General features: G+C 42.2%; 1 protein-coding gene across 1 annotated transcript in view; it reads right to left on the bottom strand.

The window, feature by feature from the left end:
- Positions 1-26,459, bottom strand: part of LOC126248701 (uncharacterized) — a 729,031-nt gene that overhangs the window by 311,303 nt on the left and 391,269 nt on the right. Inside the window, exons 2-3 of the mRNA XM_049949985.1 lie at positions 24,854-25,112; positions 8,730-8,849 (exon numbers count right to left, since the gene is read on the bottom strand). Coding sequence (XP_049805942.1) covers positions 8,730-8,849; positions 24,854-25,070 — 337 coding nt within the window. The 5' untranslated portion in view covers positions 25,071-25,112. The remainder of the gene's footprint in view (positions 1-8,729; positions 8,850-24,853; positions 25,113-26,459) is intronic.

The raw sequence follows: 26,459 nt of genomic DNA, 5'->3' as shown, positions 1-26,459 counted from the left end.
ATTAGGTGCATTGTGCTGCCACCTACTGTCAGGTACTCCATGTCAGCGACCTCAGCAGTCATTAGACATCGTGAGAGAGCGGAATGGGGCGCTCCGCTGAACTCACGGACTTCGAACGTGGTCAGGTGATTGGATGTCACTTGATGTTACTTGTGTCATACGTCTGTACGCGAGATTTCTACACTCATAAACATCCCTAGGTCCACTGTTTCCGATGTGATAGTAAAAGTGGGAACGTGAAGGGACACGTACAACACAAAATCGTACAGGCCGACCTCGTCTGTTGACTGACAGAAATCGCCGACAGTTGAAGAGGGTCGTAAAATGTAAAAGGCAGACATCTATCCCGACCATCATACAGGAATTCCAAACTGCATAAGGATCCACCGCAAGTGTTATGACAGTTTGCCGGGAGGTGAGAAAACGTGGATTTCATGGTCGAGCGTTTGCTCATAAGCCACACATCACGCCGGTAAATGCCAAACGACGCCTCGCTTGGTGTAAGGAGCGTAATCATTGGACGATTGAACGGAGGAAAAACGTTGTGTCGAGTGACGAATCATGGTAGATAGGGTGGCGATCCGATGGCAGGGTGTGGGTATGGCGAATGCCCGCTCAACGTCATCTGCCAGCGTGTGTAGTGCCAACAGTAAAATTCGGAGGCGCTGGTGTTATGGTGTGGTCGTGTTTTCCATGGAGGGGGCTTGCATCCCTCTTGTTTAGCGTGGCACTATCACAGCACAGGCCTACATTGATGTTTTGAGCACCTTCTTGCTTCCCACTGTTGAAGAGCAATTCGGGGTTGGCGATTGCATGTTTCAACACGATCGAGCACCTGTTCATAATGCACGGCCTGTGGCGGAGTGGCTATACGACAGTAACATCCTTGTAATGGACTTGTCTGCACAGATTCCTGAACTGAATTCTATGGAACACCTTTGGGATGTTTTGGAACGCCGACTTCGTGCCAGACCTCACCGACCGACATCGAACCTCAGTGCAGCACTCCGTGAAGAATGGGCTGCCATTCCCCAAGAAACCTTCTAGCACCTGATTGAACGTATGCTTGCGAAAGTGGAAGCTGTCATCAAGGTTAAGGGTGGGCCAACACCGTATTGAATTCGAGCAATGGCTCTGAGCACTATGGGACTTAACATCTGAGGTTATCAGTCCCCTAGAACTTAGAACTACTTAAACCTAACTTCACACACATCCATGCCCGAGGCAGGATTCGAACCTGCGACCGCAGCAGTCGCGCGGTTCCGGACTGAAGCGCCTAGAACCGCTCGGCCACCGTGGCCGGCAAATTCGAGCATTTCCGATGGAGTACGCTACGAACTTGTAAGTCATTTTCACCCAGGTGTTCGGATACTTCTGATCACATAATGTATATTACAGTAACTGGCTATCTGAGCAGCAATGCAACAACAGGATTTTTGCAAGTGCGGATGTCTTTTTTTGGAGTTTCCAATTATGTTTCTTTAGAAACGTTGTCTATATATAGTTCAAATAAAAGCAAAACTCGTTATTTTCATCGTTTTCTCGTTGAGTGAAAACAGGGCGGGTCGCGTGACAATACATCATTGCCGCAAAAATGGTTCAAATGGCTCTGAGCACTATGGGACTCAACATCTTAGGTCATAAGTCCCCTAGAACTTAGAACTACTTAAACCTAACTAACCTAAGGACATCACACACACCCATGCCCGAGGCAGGATTCGAACCTGCGACCGTAGCAGTCCCGCGGTTCCGGACTGTAGCGCCAGAACCGCTAGACCACCGCGGCCGGCATCATTGTCGCAGTAAATTTATCCAGTTCTATATAAATTACTAGAAAATTGCCGTATAGGGGGGAAGACAAAAGTCTTCATAAAACGTCATGGCAATAAATTAACAGGAAGGTGACTGGTAACTGTTTTCTTGTGATTTTCGAGTGATTCATAAAGTTATATATCCTTCATCGTAGTAGTTTTCACGTCAGACTGAAGAGGTATAAATCAGTGTGCTGAGGAGGGCAATAGTCAACTCTGTCAAGGATCTCAGCGGCCACATACGAATGGTGCCGGACATATTATTCGCATGGCTGTGCGAGATCGTGCACCCACGTCACATAGGTTGATTCGGAAAATCGGTTTGTTTGCATTAAGACAAGTATCCACATGAACATTTAATTTTTTCATTTGTTGCATATGGACAATGCGATGACATACATACATACATGCATGTGTACATATATACATAGAGAGAAAGGTCCATTATTGCCTGATTTCACGATTGACCAACAGTCACTGGAAGCAGTTACTTCCATAAAATATCTAGGAATATATTTACTGAACGATTTGAAGTAGAACAACCATATAAAATAATCGCGGGTAAGGCAGACGCCAGACAGATTCATTGGAATAATCCTCAGCAAATGTAGTCCATCAACAAAAGGAGGAACCATACAAAAGACTCGTTCGACCAACACCTGAATACTGCTTGTCAATGTGGGATCCGTACCAGTTATAACTGATAGAGGAAATAGAGAGTATCCAACGAAGAGCAGCACGTTTCGTTACAGGTTCATTTAGCAAGCGTGGAATAATCACGGAGATGCTCAGCCAACTCCAGTGGCAGACGCTGCAAGAGAGGCGTTCTGCATCTCGATATGGCCTACTGTCAGAGTTTCGAAAGTGCACCTTCCAGGGAGAGTCAACCAATATATTGCTTCCTCCTACGTATATCTCGCGAAAATACAATGAAGATAAAATCAGAGAGATTAGAGTCTACATGGAGGCTTCCCAGCAATCGTTCTTTCTGTGAACAATCTGCGACTGGAATAAGCGAAGGGGGAAGTGACAGTGGTATATGAATTAATTTATGTGAGGTGTCTTGCGCAGTACAGATGTAGATGTAGATAACGTCCGCATTCCCGACGCTATTACAGATCCGATATTGCGTTCCTATTCCGCATACAGTTTTAGGAAGGTTGCTCGTTGCTCTCGCTCTCGTGCGGAACGCTAGTTTCAATCACAGTCTGAAACCTTACGAACATTCCATTCAATTTTACTAAAAAGCTTGTAACATATAATTTCCAGCTCGCCGCCGTTTACTCGTTTCCATGGCTATTATAATGGGCAGTCCTACGAAAACGAAGCAGATGGAAAACAAGTAAGTGAACCGTTTATTGTTTGAAAAGTAACCGCTATAACTGTTAATATATTTATGCCACTATAAGACGGCCAATGTCTTCACGAAAAAATGTTTGCGGTTTCCTACGAAACCATGATTGTACCCAGGCTTCCATTCTGTCAGCTTGAAATACACTGCTGGCGAAAAGAATTTCGGGTACAAAGATATCTTTCTGAAATTTGGCGGAATTACTCCTCGGGCATGTCTGTAAGGAGTAATACGTTAATTTTAGTTTTAATTTATTTATTAGTTACTGGAAAAAAACGTGACCAGGAACACACGACAAAACTACAATTCTTTTTGAAACGTCCGCCATTTTATTATTTTGTCAAATTAAAAAAAAATGCCGTGTCATTGCTCCGTGAGCAATATCCCATAGGTAAGAAAACTGTTTGTCATTTTATTCGTGGACACAGCTCATTTTGGACACAGCATCTTTAACTCCTCGGACGGCGGGCTTAATAATGACAATTTCTTATTAAAAAAATTAGAAAATGTTTTCAAGGATCAATAAATAAAGTGCAATGAATGCTTCATTATTTTTTCCAAAGCAGATCGTATGATTCGCTTATATTACTGGCTGCCTGCCGTTAATTGACCCTTAAATCAGTGGAGCAGTACGTCGTGTAATTTTTTTTTCGTGCACCGCATACCGCGTCGAGTCTAGCATTCACAAGTGCGATTTCGCGCGACGCTACTGAAGCTCCTAGGCCCGAACGAAAGAAACGTTTCATTATTTATGTAGACTCTGTGATTTTCTGGAACTGGAGTTCAGTTTTCGTTTCTTCTGTTCTGGAAATTTATAACGCTAGAAACAACACTCAGTTTCGTTGTATCACGTGTGAGGGTAACTAACTTAATGAAGTGAGAAAAAAAGATTCTCTGACGGAAATTTCGGCTTATTTTCATTATGTGGTTTATTTGGAATTTAAAATCGTGTTCGGTACAGCACAGTCGCGTCTGGAAAACTATCTGTTAGTAATATACAGGGTGTTACAAAAAGGTACGGCCAAACTTTCAGGAAACATTCCTCACACACAAATAAAGAAAAGATGTTATGTGTACATGTGTCCGGAAACGCTTAATTTCCATGTTAGAGCTCATTTTAGTTTCGTCCACCTACGCTCGATGGAGCACGTTATCATGATTTCATACGAGATACTCTACCTGTGCTGCTAGAACATGTACCTTTACAAGTACGACACAACATGTGGTTCATGCACGATGGAGCTCCTGCACATTTCACATTCCTCACACACAAATAAAGAAAAGATGTTATGTGGACATGTGTCCGGAAACGCTTAATTTCCATGTTAGAGCTCATTTTAGTTTCGTCCACCTACGCTCGATGGAGCACGTTATCATGATTTCATACGAGATACTCTACCTGTGCTGCTAGAACATGTACCTTTACAAGTACGACACAACATGTGGTTCATGCACGATGGAGCTCCTGCACATTTCAGTCGAAGTGTTCGTACGCTTCGCAACAACAGATTCGGTGACCGATGGATTGGTAGAGGCGGACCAATTCCATGGCCTCCACGCTCTCCTGACCTCAACCCTCTTGACTTTCATTTATGGGGGCATTTGAAAGCTCTTGTCTACGCAACCCCGGTACCGAATGTAGAGACTCTTCGTGCTCGTATTGTGGACGGCTGTGATACAATACGCCATTCTCCAGGGCTGCATCAGCGCATCAGGCATTGCATGCGACGGAGGGTGGATGCATGTATCCTCGCTAACGGAGGACATTTTGAACATTTCATGTAACAAAGTGTTTGAAGTCACGCTGGTACGTTCTGTTGCTGTGTGTTTCCATTCCATGATTAATGTGATTTGAAGAGAAGTAATAAAATGAGCTCTAACATGGAAAGTAAGCGTTTCCGGACACATGTCCACATAACATACTTTCTTTCTTTGTGTGTGAGGAATGTTTCCTGAAAGTTTGGCCGTACCTTTTTGTAACACCCTGTATAATAATATAAGCAAGCATTCAAGCAACCGATAGCTATTGCCGACATTTACGGCAAGGTTTTTTTCACTGTCTTTATTACGTCCGTCTGGAAACGAATTAACTGTACCATCGTTAATAGATACGAAAGCCGCTATATCGCACTGTGACCCAGCATGTTAATATTCGTAGATGCTCTCCAAAATAGACCACAAGGGCTCAATAATATTGAGATCTGATGACTGTAGTGGCCAGGGAGATGCCACAATTCATCCTCGTGCTTATAAAACCCGTCCTGGACGACGTGGACTGTGCAAACGGGGGCCATGTCGTCTTCGAAGACAGTATCACCACTGGGGAACAAATATTGTAATCAATGGGATGGACCTGATCAGCCAGAATGGTCACATAATCCATGGCAGTGAAATGCGACCCTACAGAGTAACCATGAGTCCCATGAATACCACAAATGGGTGCCCAAATCATCATCGAACCGCCGCCATGTTTCACTCTTGGGGCGTAAATTCGGCCAGAAGTTGCAAACAGTGTGATACAAGACCCATCGGACCAAATGACTTCCTTCCATTGCTCCATAGTCAGGCTTTATGGCTTCGGCACCACGTTTTCCTGTTACGGGCACTTGCATCGCTGATGAGTGGTTTTGGATTTCCAGCTCGCCCTACAACTCCGATCTCATGAAGTTCCCTTCGTGTCGGTTTGGTGCTGACACGGTTCGCGAGTGCAACATTCAGTTCTGCAGTGATGCCTCTTATTTCTTGCCACATTCCTCTGCAATGACCGTGGGCACCCCATTCTGAAGATTTTGGAGCTATATGTGCTGCATCTACGTCTTACTTCTGCAGGGCAATACCCAGTTACATGTGTCGACGAATGATGTAAGCCTTCTTGGCAGAAGGAAAAAAAAGCGACGTTCGTGCAGGTTCACCTCTGATGTCAACAATCGATCTTATCCGGGATGTGTTATTCCAGCGAACTACTTGTAACAGTCTTGGAACTAAGGCGGACGATGTTGCGTGGACTTGCTCTGGAACTTTGTGAAGGAAGGTAGCAATGTGGCAAGTACTGAGATTAACAGCAGTGAATAACGCCGATATGTAGCTCGTATTGCTGTCTGCGTGATCGTGTTTCTTAAGAGCGCTTGATTGTAGCCTTTGATTTCTGTTTTATAGTGGCGTCTTAGGAGAGCGGTTCCGTTAAACAAAGGTTTCTATGAAAGTTATTATTTGACTTTTTTGATTTCATCTGAAGTTTGTATGCCCGTTACGTTCTTTCAAATGGTTCAAATGGCTCTGAGCACTATGGGACTTAACATCTATGGTCATCAGTCCCCTAGAACTTAGAACTACTTAAACCTAACTAACCTAAGGACAGCACACAACACCCAGTCATCACGAGGCAGAGAAAATCCCTGACCCCGCCGGGAATCGAACCCGGGAACCCGGGCGTGGGAAGCGAGAACGCTACCGCACGACCACGAGATGCGGACTACGTTCTTTCCATTTGTTCCTTGAACTATGGTGTATTTCTGTGTCTACTAGGTTGCGCTTAGTGCACAGGCCAAGCAAAATTTCTTCCTTTCCTTGAAGAACGAATGACAACATAAAATCTAGTAATGGAAATGAAATGATCGTATGACGTTGATGGCAGGGAGTTCCCACCTAGGGAAGTTCGGCCGACGAGGTGCAAGTGTTTTCAGCTGACGACATATTGGGCGACTCGCGTATCGATAACGATGAAATGATGATGAGGACAACAAACATTACATTGCCGAGCGCAGAAAGTGTCCATTCCGACCGGGAATCGACCACGGGCCCGCTGCATAGCAGTACGACGCGCTGACCACTCAGCTAAGGGGGCGGACAAATCTAGTAAATATTTAATTGAAGAATTATTGCTAATATATAAACATTATTTTATTTAATCAAAACTATGGAATATATCAGATGTCGAAAAAAAAAAACTGTTTTGCTAATAGGTGTATTTAGAGTACACGTAAAGATTTCAGCACGCCTTTTATTATTCTAAATTAGCTCATCGTATTGGACCATGGTTTACTGATCAAACGTGGAAACTATTGCTGACGTTCCCTCTAGTGAAATGGGGAATGTACAAAAGGGCACAACTTCATGTGTAAGTTAGTGGCAACATTGCTACCACTTTTAGTCGGAGAACAACTGGCATTCTCTCCTACGTATCTGTATTGCACTGTTCTGACAAATCATATTCCATGCATGTTGTTAGAGCTTTGTACATTTTAACGATTTTACTGATGGGCTACAGCCAAATGATTTGGCTCTGCTAGTTGTAGCCAACAAATGTCTTCATCTCACACAACCATTTACTTTATTGTATATATCCTACAAGTTACTGGAAATGCTGTTGCCCCGTGCTAACCTTTACAATTGTTAAATGAATAGCGGAGAAAACAAAAAAGTAGATCGAATCATTAAGTTACACATAGGGAATTTAACAGAAATATACAAAATTACATCACCTTCAAATATTTGTTCACTGGACACTTGCCCCAGTGTTTCATCCTTTGAAATAGATAATTTTTAAAATAATTCAAATTTACGAGTCGTAATGACTCCAATCATTTCTGTTGCTGACACAGGAGAAAGATGTGTTGAGAAGGGTGTGTGTGTGTGTGTGTGTGTGAATTCATTTTTATTTTATGTTGGCGAAATAAAATCTCCTGAAACTCAGCGCCGTTCGACCACATGACATGTCGTGTTGGTGGAGCCACATTACAGACCGTGTTTCCCGCAGTGCCTCGCGTAATTGATTTAGCCCTCGAAGTTCTTAATATTGATTAACTTTGGTAGTGTGGGAATAGCTTCGGGAAAACTATCCTCTTCATTCTGAAAAGACAGAGACTTTTTTTCACATTGGTTCTCCTCTCCTCGGTCTTTCTGATGAAGTAGTCTTCATCTGTCCCCATTATTGCTTGGTTTGTGAGTCCTATTCAGGTGGTTTCTGCAGCTGATTCCCCTAACAGGAAACCAAACTTGATGTTGGAATGCTTTTCTGTCGTGTACACGACTAAAATAAATCGCAGAATACTCGAAACAGTGTTTACGGAATAAGGCACAATGACTTTAGTGACATATACCTGCGGATGATGGTTGGTTCAATAATTAAAGACCATGTGTGTGTGAGTGGCACCCAGCAGAAGAACTCTCAACTACTGCCTCTCCACCTACATGAGAGGAATTCGCATTTTGGCAGTAACATCCGGCGTTGAACCAAGGTCTTGAGAACAGTTCAATCCACCTGCCCCTATACCAGCTTGACGAATCAAAATCTCGCTGCTCAAAAAGCTTATGCACTTAAAAGACACACTTGTGTTGGCCATGGAAACTTAATGATAGTAATAGAGGCAAAGAAGTGGCGTGTCAAGTTTAGCATTTTGTGATGTAATAATTATGCATTACACAAATCAACAAAGTGTGCTTAATAGATAATTAACTTCCATATCCTTGGCAGGCATGTACCTGAGTACGTCCTGTACAAATCACCAGATCCTGTTAGGCAGAGCCTCTGGCTGCTTCATAGTTGCACCAGAGGATAAATTTCTCACCTCTGAACTGCTGACTGTCGCTGGGTTGTTTAAGCTCTTCGAAAGCCGGAGTCTGTCTTTGACGATGTGTCTGGATGCTTTGATGAGGGGAGTTAGCCGGTCGGTTCCAGCAGTGCTTCCCTGTATATGAAAATCAAAAGTCAGTCAATGATTAGTTTGGAAGCGTACATGTTGTACGCCTAGACCCGAAAGTCTCCCAAGTAGTGCCTTCCTGCACTCTGGGGACGCGCTACCGAAAGACTGTGAAATTTTGATTCCGTCCCCGCCATATTCATAAGGCGTGCATAACAGCTTTACCTGTCAGCTGACAGCCAGGTTGCTGCCAGCTGCCGTGCTATGTGAGTTCACGTATGTGGTTAGGAGCTGGATAGGGATTGGTGCGGGGCTTGGCATGCGCGTGGGGGCGCATATGCAGTGTCCGCTTACCAGGTAAACGTGGTGGCTTAGTCCGACAGAGGTATCTTTAGCAGTCACTCAAACTTGGCAAACAACAAAGTGCAAACGAGGCAGGCGGTGTAAGTTTTCGTTAGCAAAATGGACATGCCCCAAGACACACACCGATGAGAAAGAAAAAAAGAGAGGTACATACTGAAATCTCTGAAGCAGGTGCATATTAAAAAAAACTATACAATATTTTATGCCTTATATGATTTCTATCCCCATTAAAAATAATCTATCGTCATATAATAAGGGTTCTCGAAATGTCTCCCCCCGTGTTATAATTCATGTAGGCTATATATTACCCAGTTAAAATTTAGCTACCAGTCAATACGCGACTTTAATCTCCACAGTATAGCTTTTAGCGGAATTTTTCTGGCCCTTAGTACCAGCAAAATTATTCGATGACTTTGACCGCCTTCTCAGATTTCCGATTCGTGATTAATGTTTATCTGATTGCTTGGAGAATCTGCATGGGCGCATCTTGCTTACTGATGCAGTATTATTACTAATCAGGTAATTTTATTTCCTATTTATTTAAATAGTTCAATTGATTGTCCTCCTGGACATTTTCCCCCTGTAGTTTACTTCAGTGCACGTCGTACCACTTTGCTATGCCTTCAGTAACTGTAAGTTTTTACAGGCAATTTTTTGTTTCCTGGCTATCTTATTCTGTATGAGGATTTACTTGCAGTAGTGTACTACAGGTCTTGGCTATGATTTTACAAGTCGGGTTCCTTGTTCTCAGTGTTAACAGGCAGAAAACTGTCATAATGGCAAGAGATTGGTAGCATAATAACAAGTATATATACTGTATAAGTTAAAGAAACTGCTGGTTTCGGCCTGTTGCTTTCTTTCAAAACCTAAGGTTTTTAACCAGATTTTGCGCCTCCTGGGTAAACAGTGATTTTTATAAATAAAGTCATGTACAGTACATGTAAACAATTGTCACTGTGCAAGGAGTCAAGCGCATGACTATACATGTGGTGTAATGGGTATAAGTGCAGATATTTCTATTGGTTACTGACTACGGTGTACTGAAAAACATTACAACAGTATTTACGTCATATGCAGACTAATAATTACAGCTATTACAAGTCGTATGTTTTTAGGTTGGTTAGTATCTCTAAGTACATGTAACAAGAGCAAGCTATTCATTCTTATTTTCCCCTGGGCATCTGGTCAGGTGCTGCAGTGTGGAAGTATGGATACAGAACAATAAGCTATACTGACAGGTGTAGCCCACTTAGTGGTGCAGTTACGACCGTCCAGAAAACATCAGGTCATTAGTTTGTGGAAAGACTGTTCATCACACAGGAAAAACAACCAACACACTGATGTGTGTACATATTCAGGTACGGCTCATAAAAATATCTGCACTTATGCCCGTTACATTCTCTGTTGTATTAATCGGCAACTGAATTAGAGTTTGGTGCTCTTTGGAGACTCAGTGTTCCTGTTTTTCGGGAACATTGTCTTTCTGACCAGGCTGAACATGACACAGGATATCAGCAGATTTGCTCGCGGCTCTGTCATTGTGGCCAGATGAAAGGAGCACACCATCTCTGAGGTTTCGTAGACGCTAGGTTTTTTATCGACCACCATGCAAAGGATGTACCGTGAGTTCTTGGACTCTGATGATATCATTACGATCTACACGACAAGGGTTTGGGGTCACTGTGGATAATCTCAGATTATAAAAAAGAATTCAAGGGCCACAATGCATGGGAGCAATCGCTAGTTCAGTAGGTCAAAACAACACACAAGAGTGATCACACGGGTGCAGAAACCACGATCTGACACGGGTACCTTTGTTAAGAGAGTGTCACGAAGTACCGACATTAGAAAGTTAACCTGGCCGCCTAATGTCAGGAGAATTTAGACACGCACAGAAGATCTAAACTGCTGTAGAGAGGACAGAACACATTTTGATCTCCGTTCCAACAAATGTCTTTGAATTAGTGTAGTTTGCAAACACTTCTGGTGCCTTTTGGGTCCATGTCACAACTACCTAAGAGTGCTATGTTCTACTAGGAATGTATCGCATATCCAGCTGCTCATGGTATATTTCTCAATAGGTTCTGGTTTTCTGAGACTCGGTGCTGATGTATAATCATTTACTATTATATTTGAAGCCATTTATGATATGTCAGTCTACGCTTTAGGGTTCTAAGATCGATGGTCTGAATTCGACAGAAGTATTTTCTGGAATCTTTTCCGCGTTTATATAGTCATTTGAGGTGTGTTTGATGTTATGGTAAGTTGTTATGACAGTGAAAGAGTTGTATATATGTGCAAACAGCATTAACTTCTTATCATTGCTTCCCCGAGATTTTACAGTTTTCATATGGAATTTCTGCTACTTTGACTTGTGTTAAAAAGTGAAATAAAATCTCAAACCGTCTTCCAACAGCAGGAAAATAATGACAGAAGTAATTATAAATAAAGTAATAGTAATGTAACAACTTCATTAGTGAGAACGTGCAAAATATTTATAGCAGACACCTGATGTGGTTAAAAACAGTTGCTCGAAATGGTTTTTCTTTGGTCAATTGCAGTACCTATAATCACAATTCTTAATATTTTATAAATTAAAAACAAATTTATGAATACTGACCTAAACATCCGAAAGGAAACTTTGTTCCTGGAGACTATTTTCCCATGGCCTCGTCTTCTGTAATGTACCCCACCGATTATCACCCTAAGAGGTAGCTGACTCAGAAAATAAATTAAGCCATACACGCTAAAAACAAAATTATAACTTACTTTCGTGAGAAATATTCTAACACAAAACCAAACACGAAGTCTCTTTTAGAGATCTGTTGTAGTTAGAGACACGTTATTGGAGAAGTCACACTACGGTATCATGTGATTTGCATTTATGAAGTTTACTGAAGAAATGTAATGCGTTGTTTACAATGCAGAACTATTCCTTGTGTCAATTTCTGCATAATTTCTCACCTTTGTGGCCGAGTTTGTTAAGTCGATGTGACGCGATAGTGTTGGACCCTGAATTTCTGGTTTGGATTCTAACACATGAAGAAATTCTTATTCCCGGATTCGAGTACCAATATGAGTTGCGTTGCCCCGGGTTTCTCGATCACCAAACTGTTCGTTGATGTTAATTTTGTTCCACTCGTATCAACAGTCTTATGGAGATTGATCCTCTTAAGGTACAAAACCCATTCGACAACCCGATTTAGCATTTCCGTGACCCATCTGAATCACTGCGGCAAATGCCAGACTCGATTATTTAACTAGATCACAGCCGATTGATCCCAGTATTTTTGGAATTTTGAGATTTCTTGAGAATTTATCAGGCATTCTGGTAGTTTTTACATCAAGTATAGCGTTCTTTTTCATTCATTTCATCGTTATGCAGTGTCACTCTTTCTGCTCTGTGTGAGAAGTAGCTGGGTTTCACGTCGTCCCCTATTTTTACTTTCATAACCATTCGTGGTTGTAACAGGAAAGTGGGGAAATGGGGAAGTGATACTGGTACACAAAGCACCCTCCACCACACACTATAAGATACCTTGCGAAGTACGGGTGTAGATGTAAGCACTAGTGATACCACAAATAACATACGACACGAGTACTGTTAGTCATTCATGGCGACCAGTTACGTATCTAATTTGTCTTGTAGATAAGAACGGACAAGGAGAATGAAATATGAAAGTCGTGTCGACCAAGACATGATTGAAGTCATATCACCTCAATTAGAAAGGGATATTGGGGGGAATCAGTTGTGATCTTGTTAAAGGATCTAGTCTGGCATTCGCCGGAATCACGGATATGGTAAATCGGGATGACGAATGGTTTTTGAACCTGCCCAAGATCAGTTTGTCGACCATGGCGCCAAGTCGCTTGACTGAAGTCAGTGGCGAGCAATCACAAAGTATCCCAACTGCACTGAACATGATTTGGGTTCCCAAAATGACACCCAGTCTGTCAAAAAATACCTGATATCATCAGCACATTAACACTTGCCAGTCATTTGTTGCGGTACGACTTGATCTTTATCAAACAGACTATCTGCAATCATCTGTAGACATGTTAGTGTACCTCAATGGAATAATGGAATATAAATTCAAGACCTGTTGAATGCAGTCTGGTCTTGCGATTGGCACTAATGACTGACAGTAGCCGAGTAGCGTTTGTCTGCTAGATAAGAAGCAACAACGGCGATAGTAAAATGTTCTGAACTGTGATTGCGGAGAACGCAGCTCTTCAAACTTAGACATACAGCTACTTGCAATCTAACGTTAGGGATTATGTTTAGGATCTTACTCGTTCACGAGTCACAGCGCTGGAAAGACGCGCAGAATAGCATCTGAAGTATAGGAATTGTAGAAAGGAATGACAAATTATTGTGAAATTCGTCAGATATAGTATTACGACTTATTTGTTGCGAATCCCATTAAATAAAATGTGTTAAAATTAAAATGACTTTTTGAGAATTTATCACACATTCTGGTGGCTGTCACATCAAATACAGTGCTATTTTTCTTACATTTTATGGTTAGACAGTTTGGTACTTAAATCCATAATTCAGGTAGTCACTTCTCTCCAGATAAAAATACTTCCTGGCATTACTAACAGAATATCCTTCACTCTAGTTGCAAAAGAAGCTTTTTGACTCCAAGTCTGAGCTGTCGACGCATCAACGGCAATTGTTTGTAACACATCTTGTCAGCACGTTCCGTAACAGTGTTTACTGAGAGCGACTGTGGAGCGGCGGGTGGCTAGTTTTTATATTTAGTATCATGCAACCGAATAAGGGATTTGAGCTAAATTAATCAGATTACGCGTTCTCGAGTTTGGGATGTTACTGAACTTGACACACAGGAGAAAAACGGCACTTTATAATACTATGCTAATGAGTCAAATACGTTTGTCATTCAGGGGTCATTCTGGAACTGGAGATAACTGTATGTAGCTAATCTTCATTTTTCTTTCTTAAGAGGTGCACATTGTTTTGATTTGTAGAGCGGCAGTCGAACGATTTTACTGTATAAAAGCATTGGCAACATAAGCGTCAGCATTTTTTCTACTCAATGTAATCATTCGGTACTTCTCTTACTGACATCTCACCGCGTGTAATTACACTGAGGTGACAAAAATCATGGGGGACCTCCTAATATAGTGTCGGACCTCCTTTTGCCAGACATAGTGCAGCAACACGACGTGGCATGGACTCAACAAGTCATGGGAAGTCTCCTGAAGAAGTATTGAGCATCTTGCCTCTATAGCCGTCCATAGCTGTGAAGTGTTATCGATGTAGGATTTTGTGCAGTAACTGACCTCTCAATTTATTCCCATAAATGTTCGATGGGTGGCCACATCATTCGCTCGAACTGTACAGAATGTTCTTCACACCAATCGCGAACAATTGTGGCCCAATGACATGCCGCATTGTCATTCATAAAAATTCTATCGTTTTTTGGGAACATGAAGTCCATGAATGGCTGCAAATGCTTTCCAAGGAGCTGAAAATTACCATTTTCAGTCAATTATCGGTTCAATTGGACCAGCCAGTCCACTCCAAGTAACCACAGTCTGCACCACTATGGAGACACCACCAGCTTGCACAGTGCCTGTTGACAACTTGGATCCACGGCTTTGTGGGATGTGGGCCACACTTGAACCCTACCATCAACTCTTACGAACTGAAATCGGGACTCATGTGACCACGCCACGGTTTTCCATTCGTCTAGGGTCCAACCGATATGGTTATGAGCCCAGGAGAGGCGCTGCGGGCGATGTCGTGCTGTTAGCAAAGTGCAAAATGGCTCTGAGCACTATGGGACTTAACAACTGAGGTCATCAGTCCCCTAGAACTTAGAACTACTTAAACTTAACTAACCGAAGGACATCACACACGTCCATGCCCGAGGCAGGATTCGAACCTGCGACCGTAGCGGTCGCGCGGTTCCAGACTGAAGCGCCTAGAACCACTCGGCCACCACGGCCGGCTGTTAGCAAAGGCACGAGCTTCGGTCGTCTGCTGCGATAGCCCATTAACGCCATATTTTGCCGCAATGTCCGAACGGATACGTTCGTCGTACCTCCCACATTGATTTCTGCGGTGTGGCTTGTCTGTCAGCACCGACAACTCTACGCAAACGCAGCTGCCCTCGATCGTTAAGTGATGGCCGTCGGCCACTGCGTTCCCCGAAATTTGGTATTCTCGGCACACTCTTGACACTGTGGGCTTGGGAATATTGAGTTCCCTAATGATTTTCTAAATGCAATGTCCCATGCGTCTAGCTGCAGCAACCATTCTGCGTTCAAAATCTGTCAATTCCCGTCGTGCGGCTACACACACGTCGGTAAGCCTTTCACGTGACTCACCTGAGTACAAATGACAGCTTCGCCAATGCAGTGCTCTTTTATTCCTAGTGTAAGCGATACTACTGCCACCTGTATATGTGCATATCGCTTTCCCGTGACTTCTATCACCTCAGTGTACTGAAATACAGTTACTAGATTTGCAGCTGCTGCTGATAATGGTTTACGGCGGGAAACATCTTATGTCATCGCTCTCCTGCCCCCCCCCCCCCAACCCCACCCCTCCCGAGGACGGAATCAGTATACTGCATCTTCTGTCTTCCCCTAAAGAATCCCTATGTGCAAGTGACAGATAGTTGTCTAAATGTTTGGGTAGCCTGTATCTGACGTGGATCGTGGGTACCAGCCTGGTATTCACCTTTCGGGATGTGGGAAACCATCTAAAAACCACATCCAGGCTGGCCGGCACGCCGACACTCGCCGTTAATCCGCCGGGCGGATTCGAACCTACCCCGGCACGACTCCCCGCGTCGCAGAAGTGTGCTTCTTAATAAGCACAGCATCCGGCTGGGTCTTAACGCAAATAAAAACACTTAAGTAAAAGAAATAGGAAGGGCAGAAAATCGATGCTTGACGTCTCGTTGACATCCAGGCCTTCAGAGACGGTGACCCAGTGATAAATCCTTAGGAAGTAAAAATTTGTTTAAAGCTGCAGTTAACCAATCAGGAGTGTCAACAGAAATAATTGTTTCATAGCTGTTCGATGATACTGGAAACTACATTTACATGGCCAGCGAGGGTACACAATGACAATACATGGCAGGGAAGAGGAGGAAAAGGAAACAAATAAGAAACAAGAAGCCACCAGAGCGCAAGCAGTGGTTCTGCAAGGCGTATGTGGGTGAGCATCATGCACGGTGTGAACCCACACAGAACAAAAATTCCAGTAGTGACCCTCCTAAACGTTCGCAAACGGAAGCAGTAGGTGTACTGAAGAGAACGCGACCAAAGGAGTCTTCACATGTAACCTTTCGTACAAAAAACAGATCTACCGATCAAAAGAAATTGAACAATTTTGTGGTGGTAGGATTGACCAGCCGGGTCTAAGCGTTTTATTGCTAGAATATTGTAAGTTGCCACCAAACTAAGAAGAAAGGTATGTTATCTTTTAATGAGTACTCTAAGCCTGTTAAGAGTATATTTCGGCTAAGTCTGCTTCTGAAGCATACAGCATAGGCAAAAAGCAGGTGTGCGTTGGGAGGCATGGAAAATCGCATAGGAAGCACGTTCACTCTTAGCGGCGCCGTTAAATGTTTCGATCGAGCGTTCTGTGCCTCCCCGTTTCCGACGGCCTGTCTGTTTATTTTTTGTGCTATTCTTGTAGGTTTACTTATCGGTCTCTTCGTAAACGGTTCTCTTACGGCAGATAACATCGCACAAAAAGAATGCAGACACAAATTATTGCTTGACACAAAGCTTTCTTCATGTGCTTCCTTTCAGAATACCCGCAGTAAAGGATCGTTATGGACGTTACTGTGCACTCCGACATAGAGACGGAATGCCGTTTATATACACAGACATATAAACTTTCGTTTATGGAGTGTAATAACATCTTCATGGAAGAATTTCGTAACATCTTAACAACGTGGTTACAATGAATGATGCTATTATACGTTTACTCGTTTCATGACCGATCCTTTGAATCTCTCAGTCCGTATGAACCAGAAGTGTAAATAACATGAAAGTGCGACTACTGAAAGTTGGGTACCCATTGTTAGATGCTGTTAACAAAAAGCAGAAAATATGTTAGAACTCCATCTGAAAATTATTATGGGTACCAGATATTACATACAGGTAAAGTAAAGCACGTTACATCGTAGCAGAGTAAGTGGAACTTTTCTGGTGATAGCACATACTCCTCACATTACGACCACACTCTGGGGTTTCGAAAATAAGCTAGCAGTATATCTTCTTTGAAAGTTATATCATCTTCGGTTGGAGTTAATTCATTACTTTTTCTACCATTTCCACTCTCCCGGGCCCTCAGTTTTTATTTCAACTAAAGCTACATTTCTTTACGGACTTTCAGTATGCTGCAGGTGAAATAGGTCATCAACTTTTCCTTTATTGAAATGAATGGTTGGAATTCCGTCCAAAAGTCGCATTAAGAATATTGTCCTTTATTTGTTAGTGATGACTGATTTCCGTCTTCCTAAATAATTAAAATACAGTCAAATACGCATGCCTGGAAATAGCCACAACAGACAATCTAGAATGGCAATCCAGACAGTTAAATAGATAGTGTTGTCTGTTGTGGCTATTTCCAAGCATACGTATTTGCATGTATTTTAATTACTTACGGAGACGGATGGTTTGAAAATGGACGTAATGTCCGAAACTAGCCACTACTAATAAATAAAGGATACTTCTTAATGCGACTTTTGACGGAATTCCAAGAATTTATTTCAGTACCCTGTATTTGGTCGCAACATTTACATGTATCAATCTCCGTTTTGAGTCCATAATTTTTTCCTTCAACGTAATGTCTCTGCCATTTATTTTTTCCAATTTCCTTGCGTTTCTATTCCGTTGCCTTCCATTTGTTTCCCACCTTTTGCTGAATGTCTTCATTTTCATCAGCTAGTAATATAACTTTGATGTTTACTGAATTCATTTCCAGATATGATCTTCTGCCTTTCCAGCTTGCACTGTAACCCAATAAATTATCTGGTGTTTTGATTTGATCAAACTTCTGCTCAAGTGGCCTAGTGCTATCTTACAGCTTTACTCGTTCAATATGCACGCTTGCGATGTAAGTGCCAGTTACCAGCCATTATCCACTGAGCCATCCACTGTTCGGGCATCTATCTACAACATGGGACAGAAAATTCTTCTGTTTTGCTGTATTTCATTTCGCTGTAAGACTTCATTCAGAATTTAATCTTCTGTTCAAAAAAATATACTCCATATGCTGTGTGCCCATTAAACTTTTCAGTCATCGACTGATCAAGTTCCTGTACTGAACAGGTTTGAAGTTTGAATTTCACCGAAAAGTCATTCGTAAGTCCGAATAAATGCACACCATATAGCCTTATAAATGTGGACTGTAAACGTTTACCCATAATACCACGTCAGACGACGCTTTGGTGTTAAATTTTCCACGTAATTCTTGGGATGGGGGAGTATACACATAATTTCACCAGCAATTAAAATATCAGTTCTAGAGGTGTGCTACTGGCTCACTCACAAGTTTGATGTTGACGGCCGCAACCGTAAAAATAAAAAATCTGGTAATGTGGCTTCTTTGACAAACTGTGAAAACTGGAATTGTTTTCGAACTAATATCGTGTTAAATACGCAATGTAACTTTAAAAAATATGCTTTATGGAAGTTAGCATTTGTTTTAGAACATCTAAGCTACTGTTTCAGAGCATAGGTGGTGCAACTTTTTGTGTATTCTGTTTAAATGCATCAACCATTATAATACTGTTGGGAAAGAATGTACTCCGCATACTGCTGTTGTTACACTGCAAAGTTTGCCAAATCATAGATTCGATTTTTTTCCGTCATTATTCTATAGGACACTTAAGGTTCTTGTTTGAATTAAAAAGAATTTTTTTCATTTAAGTAAAGTGATTTCACTAGAAACATTGAAAGAGACGTTTAAACCGCCGTCCTTAATCGTATGCGACTGCTTTCAATCATTAGGTGTGGACAGCGCTTAGCCGAAATGGTAAAATTTTGAAAAAATATATTATTTGTGCTACTAGAAACTGGTTTTCATTACATATTGTTACGTTTTACCCCTCTGAGCACGTCCGTGCAGCTTAAATAATTGATTTTTAAGGTCAAGGTTTCTTTTTATATTTTTTTCTGTACTTGTGATGGCTTATAACACAAATTTCAAAGTCCCTTCTTTGATGTAAGTACAGCAAACTTCTGATTACCTGGGTTCAGCTTATCCGACATATCGATTATTCGTACATAGATGGATGATTTTTGAAGAAAAAAATTGTGAAACGAACCCTAAAATATTCTACTATACTTAGAAAGAATATTTTCGTTTAGAATACACTGTTATGCAACTGAATTGTGTTTTACCGCTGGAAGACGCCAGTCTCATCTTCGGAAATCCCTGAAATTTTTTTTTTTGTTGTTTCCCATTTTATCTTCATGTAAATACAGGAACTCCATCCTTTTAACATTTTTACGGCCGATATCATACCTATGTATGTGTTTAGCCTTTTCACTAGGAGCTAAATATAGATAATTTCCGCCCCGATGTTTCCGGCGAGTAACGAGTAGCCGTAAGTAGTGCTGTTGACTTTCGTATGTGGCAGGTATCATGTTTTGTAGCTACAGTAAATGCTAATTTCATGTAGAAACATGGAACGGCGGTTTATGTAGGTACCAGTAAACCCCTGACTATATAAAGCATCGATCCCATGTATAAAGCAGCTTCAAACGTTTGATTGCAAAAGAGTTAATGTGTTAAATAGTTGACATTAAGAATATAAGCGAGAAAAAGTTTCGCAAAGTTTGTTAGAAGTCGCTAACTGCTCTCTCTAGGAAACAGTGGGTAGTTTGAATTCTGTTTTAAGCAAAATCAATCTTTTCACGCGTTCCAGTGCTAATGACGTCATATATTCTGAACTATGTGTTGCACGATAATATAATTTTACAGGTACATTCAGCGATATATGAAGATACTGTCTGCAAAGTACGTTACAAATAGAAATAGTATTCATGAAGTAATAAATTAAAACGTCATGCCTGCTACTGAACTTTTACTGCGTGCTATTTTAAGCAGAAACTAGTTTTGAAAACATCTAATTGTCTAAGACGTTTAATCTCCTGCACTATAATTTTGCAGGTACATTCACTGGTATACGTGAATACTCTCTGCAAACTGTTTCGAATAGAGTCGGTAGTAAAGAAGTAATCAACTAAAACGTCATGTCTGATGCTAAAGTTTGACTCTTGCATGAACAGCAAAAATATAGTAATAGATAAACTTCGTTTCTTTAATCATTTTATGATTGGTGTCTGGGAGATAAAGTTTCACAAAGGTTTGAAATTATAAATTATTTTTAAAGTTTGCTGGAAGTCGCTAAATGCTCTCTCTTTCTCTTTTTTTTTTTTTTTTTCACCGGTTTGATGCGGCCCGCCGCAAATTTCTCTCCTGTGCCAACCTCGTCATCTCAGAGTAGCACTGGTAACCTTACGTCCTCAATCATTTGCTGGACATAGTCCAGTCTTTGTCTTCCTCTACAGTTTTTACCCTCTACAGCTCCCTCTAGTAGCATGAAAATTATTCCCCGAGGTCTTAAAAGATGTCCTATCATCTTGTCCCATCTTCTCAGAGTTTTCCATATATTCCTTTCCTCGCCGATTCTAAAGTGAACCTCCTCATTCGTTACCTTATCAGTCCACCTAATTTTCAAAATTCTGTTGTAGCACCACATTTTAATGCTTCGATTGTCCGTCGTTCCGGTTTTCCCATTGTCCATGTTTCACTACCATACAACGCTGTGTCCCAAACGAAAATTCTCAGAAATTTCTTCCTTAAATGAAGACCTATGTTTGGTACTAGTAGACTTCTATTGGCCAGGAATGCCCTTATTTGCCAGTGCTGGTCTGTTTTTTATGTCGTACTTGCTCCGACTGTCATGGGTTATTTTGCTGCCTGGGTAGCAGAATTCCTTAACTTCATCTATTTCGTGATCACCAGTTAAGGTGTTAAGTTTATCGCTGTTCGCGTTTCTGCTTCTTCACATTACTTTCGTCTTCTGCTTACTCTCAGTCCATATTCTGACTCATACACTGTTCATTCCATTCAACACATCCTGTAATTCTTCTTCGCATTCAGTGAGAATAGAAATATCGTCAGCGAATAGAGGCACTGGTATCCTTTCACCTTTAGTTTTAATCCCACTCTTGAACCTTTTTTTAAATTTTCTTTTAAATCCGTCATTCTCAAATACTGGACAAATAAAGTCCTGGTATTTGCGCACCGTCAGTTATGCTGCCTCAAAACCAACACACAGTTTCTAACTGTAATACTTGTCATACTGTGTTAAACTTTTATTATAAGATCATACATCTTAACGAGTTGATTACGACAGCATTTTAAATCTTTAAAGTCTGACAATGAGTATGCGAAATATTGAAAACAAAGTTTATGTTGCCCCTGAAAGTCGTTATATGGGCAACCTTCAACTGAACCAGGTTCTGGGTTGTCGCTTAGTAATATGTGCAGGGTGACAATGAAATTATTGAACTACGTGAAACAGGAGCGTCACAACTTCTGAACGGTTTGCGTTAGGACGTTCAAACAAATTAAACGGTTGGCCGCGGGGCTTGATTGGAATTAATATGCACATTGTTGTTTGGTTTAGGTACGAAGCCCAGTTTCATTTGGATGGGTTCGTCAATAAGCAAAATTGGCGCTTTAGGGGGACCGAGAATCCGTATTTCCCGAACGAGTAGCCTCTTCACCCTCAACGGATGACTGTGTAGTGTCCAATGTCCACACACGGAATAATCGGTGACTACCGAAAGGTACGTGAAGGTTTTGAAAGATGATTTCGTCCCCATTATCCAAAGTGAGCCTGATTTCGACAAGGTGTGGTTCATGCAAGACGGAGATAGACTCCATCAAAGCAGGAGAGTGTTTGATGTCCTGGGGGAACACTTTGTGGACCGCATTCTGGCTCTGGGGTACCCAGAGGCCTCTGGCGTGGACCTCGATAGGCCACCATATTATTCGGATCTGAACACATGCGACTCCCTTTTGTGGGGCTACATTAAAACAAGGAGTAAAGCAATAACCCCAAAACTATTGCTGACCTGAAAACAGCTATTCAGAGGCCATCGACAGCATCGATGTTCCGAAACTTCAGCGTGTCATGCAGGATTTCGCTATTCGTTTGCGTCAATCATCGCCAATGATGGCAGGCATGTGGACTATGTCATAACCTAAATCAGATTATCGTAGTGACGTTTACATATTGAATAAAGTGTGTGCACGCCGTAGTTTGAAACTTATTTACGTTTTTTTTCATGTTGTTGTTGTTGTTGTTGTTGTTGTTGTGGTCTTCAGTCGAGAGACTGGTTTGATGCAGCTCTCCATGCTGCTCTATCCTGTGCAAGCTTTTTCATCTCCCAGTACCTGCTGCAACCTACATCCTTCTGAATCTGCTTAGTGTATTCATCTCTTGGTCTCCCTCTACGATTTTTACCCTCCACGCTGCCCTCCAGTACTAAACTGGTGATCCCTTGATGCCTCAGAACATGCCCTACCAACCACTCCCTTCTTCTAGTCAAGTTGTGCCACAAACTCCTCCCCAATCCTATTCAATACCTCCTCATTAGTTATGTGATCTACCCATCTAATCTTCAGCATTCTTCTGTAGCACCATTTTTTTTCATACAATTCAATAATTTTCACCCTGTGTGATATGCCAAAAGGTGCTTTTTCGAAATTGATGCTCTTTATTGCATCATTAACCGATTTTCGAGCCACTTCAGGCTCATCATCAGATGAAGGTGTTACCGGAACATTATCCTCTGAATCATGTGTAGCTAGACGCTAGAGTCATAGTGATTGCATTGCGTCTTGACATCCATTCAGATAATGTTCATTTTAATTAGCTTATCGCCCCCTCTCCCCCACACATAGTTTACTGTGAAACCAAGTCCACCTAAATATTGCTTGGATGGTGTGGTGTGTGCGATTTGGCAATGTTAGTGGTAAGAGAGTGGCTCTCCCTGCCCTCATATCTCCCCCCTCATATCTCTTCCCCAGCCCACTTGAATGTTCGAAATGTTTGTGAATTGTGTAACTGAGGCGGGTACAGCACGGTACTCGCCTAGTGGGATGTGGGAAACCGCCTGAAAACCACATTTACTCTGGCGGGCATAGCGGCCTTCGTCGTTAAAGCGCCGGCCATATTCGAGTCGGAGCCATGGTCTTTCCCCGAATACCGAAAGTGGCGTGCTAAGGCGAGCGGCTATGAGGGAGGGTTACGTACAATACCTACATAAACCGCCAGTTTAAATCACAGCTATAGTTCATTATAAGTAGAGAAATCCAAATCGCTGCTAGATTTAAAGTATTTAGTGCTTCACTGGTTTGCGATAGGCCTATTTCGGCTACAGTGGCATTTTCTAGCCGCCTGCGAATAATACATGATTCAGTTAACCTTTTTTCTATACTTATGTGTAAGTATTGGCAATATTGCGTAATTATACAATAGTACTTACGTCTAGTTGTTTTGACGTCCATAAAACATCGATTGGTGCTTTCACTATCTAACGATTTATATGACATCGTATTTATCTGCTGACAACGGGCAGGTGCCTTTGAAGTGAAATGTCTCAACTTTACGGGAATATAAATAATGGATGTACGAGTACAAGTTGTAAACGCATGGCTGACGACGTATGTTAAGTTTGGGTCCGCCGTGAATCGAGCACGGATAGCCAGCCAAATGGTAAGGCGATCGCAGGCTATAAGCGGGAAATCCGGGTTCGAGTCCCCGTCCGGCATATATTTTCATTGTCGTCATTCTATTCTACAGCTAATGGTTGTCAATATTCGCAACTGCCAATTAATTTAGTTGTTATGTCCTAGGTGGCGTGTTTATGTGATTGTGACAGCTATGCTGCCATATCTCGATCTTTAATGTTGTTGTAGACGAGATTATTTTGTTGGTAATGGTCTTCTTGTTGTTTTTACAAGTTTTTGTAGTTTTGACAGCTTAATTTGACAGAGCGCCTGCGAGTTTATATGGATACAATTTTCATTTGATTTATTAGTCTACGAGTTTCTATGTACTAGTGACTTGTTGTAAACAGAACAAGAAGACCATAGCCAACCAAAAAATCTCTTCGACAACAACATTAATCACCCGATATGATGAATAATTATACATAAGAACAGAAACAAAAGTTAACTAAACCACGTATTATTTGCACGCACCTATAGAAAGGCACTGTAGCGGAAACAGGCGTATTGCAAACCAATGAAGCACTAAGAACTTTAAACATAGCAGTGATTTGGATTTCTCTACTTACAATGTCTCTAAAAGACGTATATCGCCGCCACGAGTCCTCAATAGATATAGTAAAAAAATGTTTAATCCGAATTATCTTTGTTTTTAGGTTATCCGTGTAGTTTTGAATCCGCATTAACTAGAATAATCTGGAGTTTGCTGTATCTTAGATTTTTCGCGGGTCAACGTATAAAGTTGTGAGCAGCTGCCAACTAAAACTGAATTATTCAGTGCATTCCATACTGGACGGAGTTGCCTGTGACTGAAAAACTCCACAGAACGTGTGGAAAAGCGTTGGCACCAAAACGACCGCCTCGAGGGAGTTGTGGGACTACTCACTAGTCGGCGAGCGCGAGGCGGTTAGGCTGGTCGAGCCGAGGCTGGAGAGCGACGTGGTCTTGGAGCCGAGGCCTGGCCAGTGGTGCAGCGCCGAGTTGGTGCTGCCGCGCTTGAGCAAGAAGCCCTCGGGCCGGCTGGCCACCGTCGACTTCTTGTACCAGTCGGGCACGTGCAGCTTCTGCAGCGAGCGCTGCACGCGCATCTGGTGTTCAGACATCGTCCTGTTGCACCCAATCTTCTGCAGCTCATTCTCAGGGGGCTGCGGAAAAAGAGAAAAAAAACTACTGTCAGACTCATGGCCACGTAAATGATCCTAGTTACTTCACTATCGACATGTTGCTGTAACAAATCCTGTGCCAAAATTACCAAACAAAAAAAAAAAAAAAAAAAAAAAAAAAAAAAAAAAAAAAAAGAAATCAGCAGTATACACTACTGGCCATTAAAATTTCCACACCAAGGCGAAATGCAGATGATAAACGGGTATTCATTGGACAAATATATTATACTAGAACTGACATGTGATTACATTTTCACGCAATTTGGGTGCATAGATCCTGAGAAATCAGTACCCAGAACAACCACCTCTGGCCGTAATAACGGCCTTGATGCGCCTGGGCATTGAGTCAAACAGAGCTTGGATGGCGTGTACAGGTACAGCTGCCCATGCAGCTTCAACACGATACCACAGTTCATTAAGAGTAGTGACTGGCGTATTGTGACGAGCCAGTAGCTCGGCCACCATTGACCAGGCGTTTTCAATTGGTGAGAGATCTAGAGAATGTGCTGGCCAGGGCAGCAGTCGAAGATTTTCTGTATCCAGAGAGGCCCATACAGAACCTGCAACATGCGGTCGTGCATTGTCCTGCTGAAATGTAGGGTTTCGCAGGGATCGAATGAGGGGTATAACCACGGGTCGTAACACATCTGAAATGCGACGTCCACTGTTCAAAGTGCCGTCAATGCGAAAAAGAGGTGACCGAGACGTGTAATCAATAGCACCCCATACCATCACGCAGGGTGATACGCTTCCAATGTGCGTTCACCGCGATGTCGCCAAACACGGATGCGACCATCATGATGCTGTAAACAGATCCTGGATTCATCCGAAAAAATGACGTTTTACCATTCGTGCACCCAGGTTCGTCATTGAGTACACCATTGCAGGCTCTCCTGTCTGTGATGCAGCGTCAAGGGTAACCGCAGCCATGGTCTCCGAGCTGATAGTCCATACTGCTGCAAACGTCGTCGAACTGTTCGTGCAGATGGTTGTTGTCTTGCAAACGTCCTCATCAGTTGACTCAGGGATCGAGACATTGCTGCACGATCCGTTACAGCCACGTGGATAAGATGACTCTCATCTCGACTGCTAGTGATACGAGGCCGTTGGGATCCAGCACGGCGTTCCGTATTACCCTCCTGAACCCACCGATTCCATATTCTGCTAACAGTCATTGAATCTTGACCAACGCGAACAGCGATGTCGCGATACGATAAACCGCAATCGCGATAGGCTACAATCCGACCTTTATCAAAGTCCGAAACGTGATGGCACGCATTTCTTCTCCTTACACGAGGCATGACAACAACGTTTCACCAGGCAACGCCG

Source organism: Schistocerca nitens, chromosome 3 (assembly GCF_023898315.1).
Source record: "Schistocerca nitens isolate TAMUIC-IGC-003100 chromosome 3, iqSchNite1.1, whole genome shotgun sequence".
NCBI classification, from domain to species: domain Eukaryota; kingdom Metazoa; phylum Arthropoda; class Insecta; order Orthoptera; family Acrididae; genus Schistocerca; species Schistocerca nitens.
This window is presented reverse-complemented; position numbering and strand designations above follow the sequence as displayed.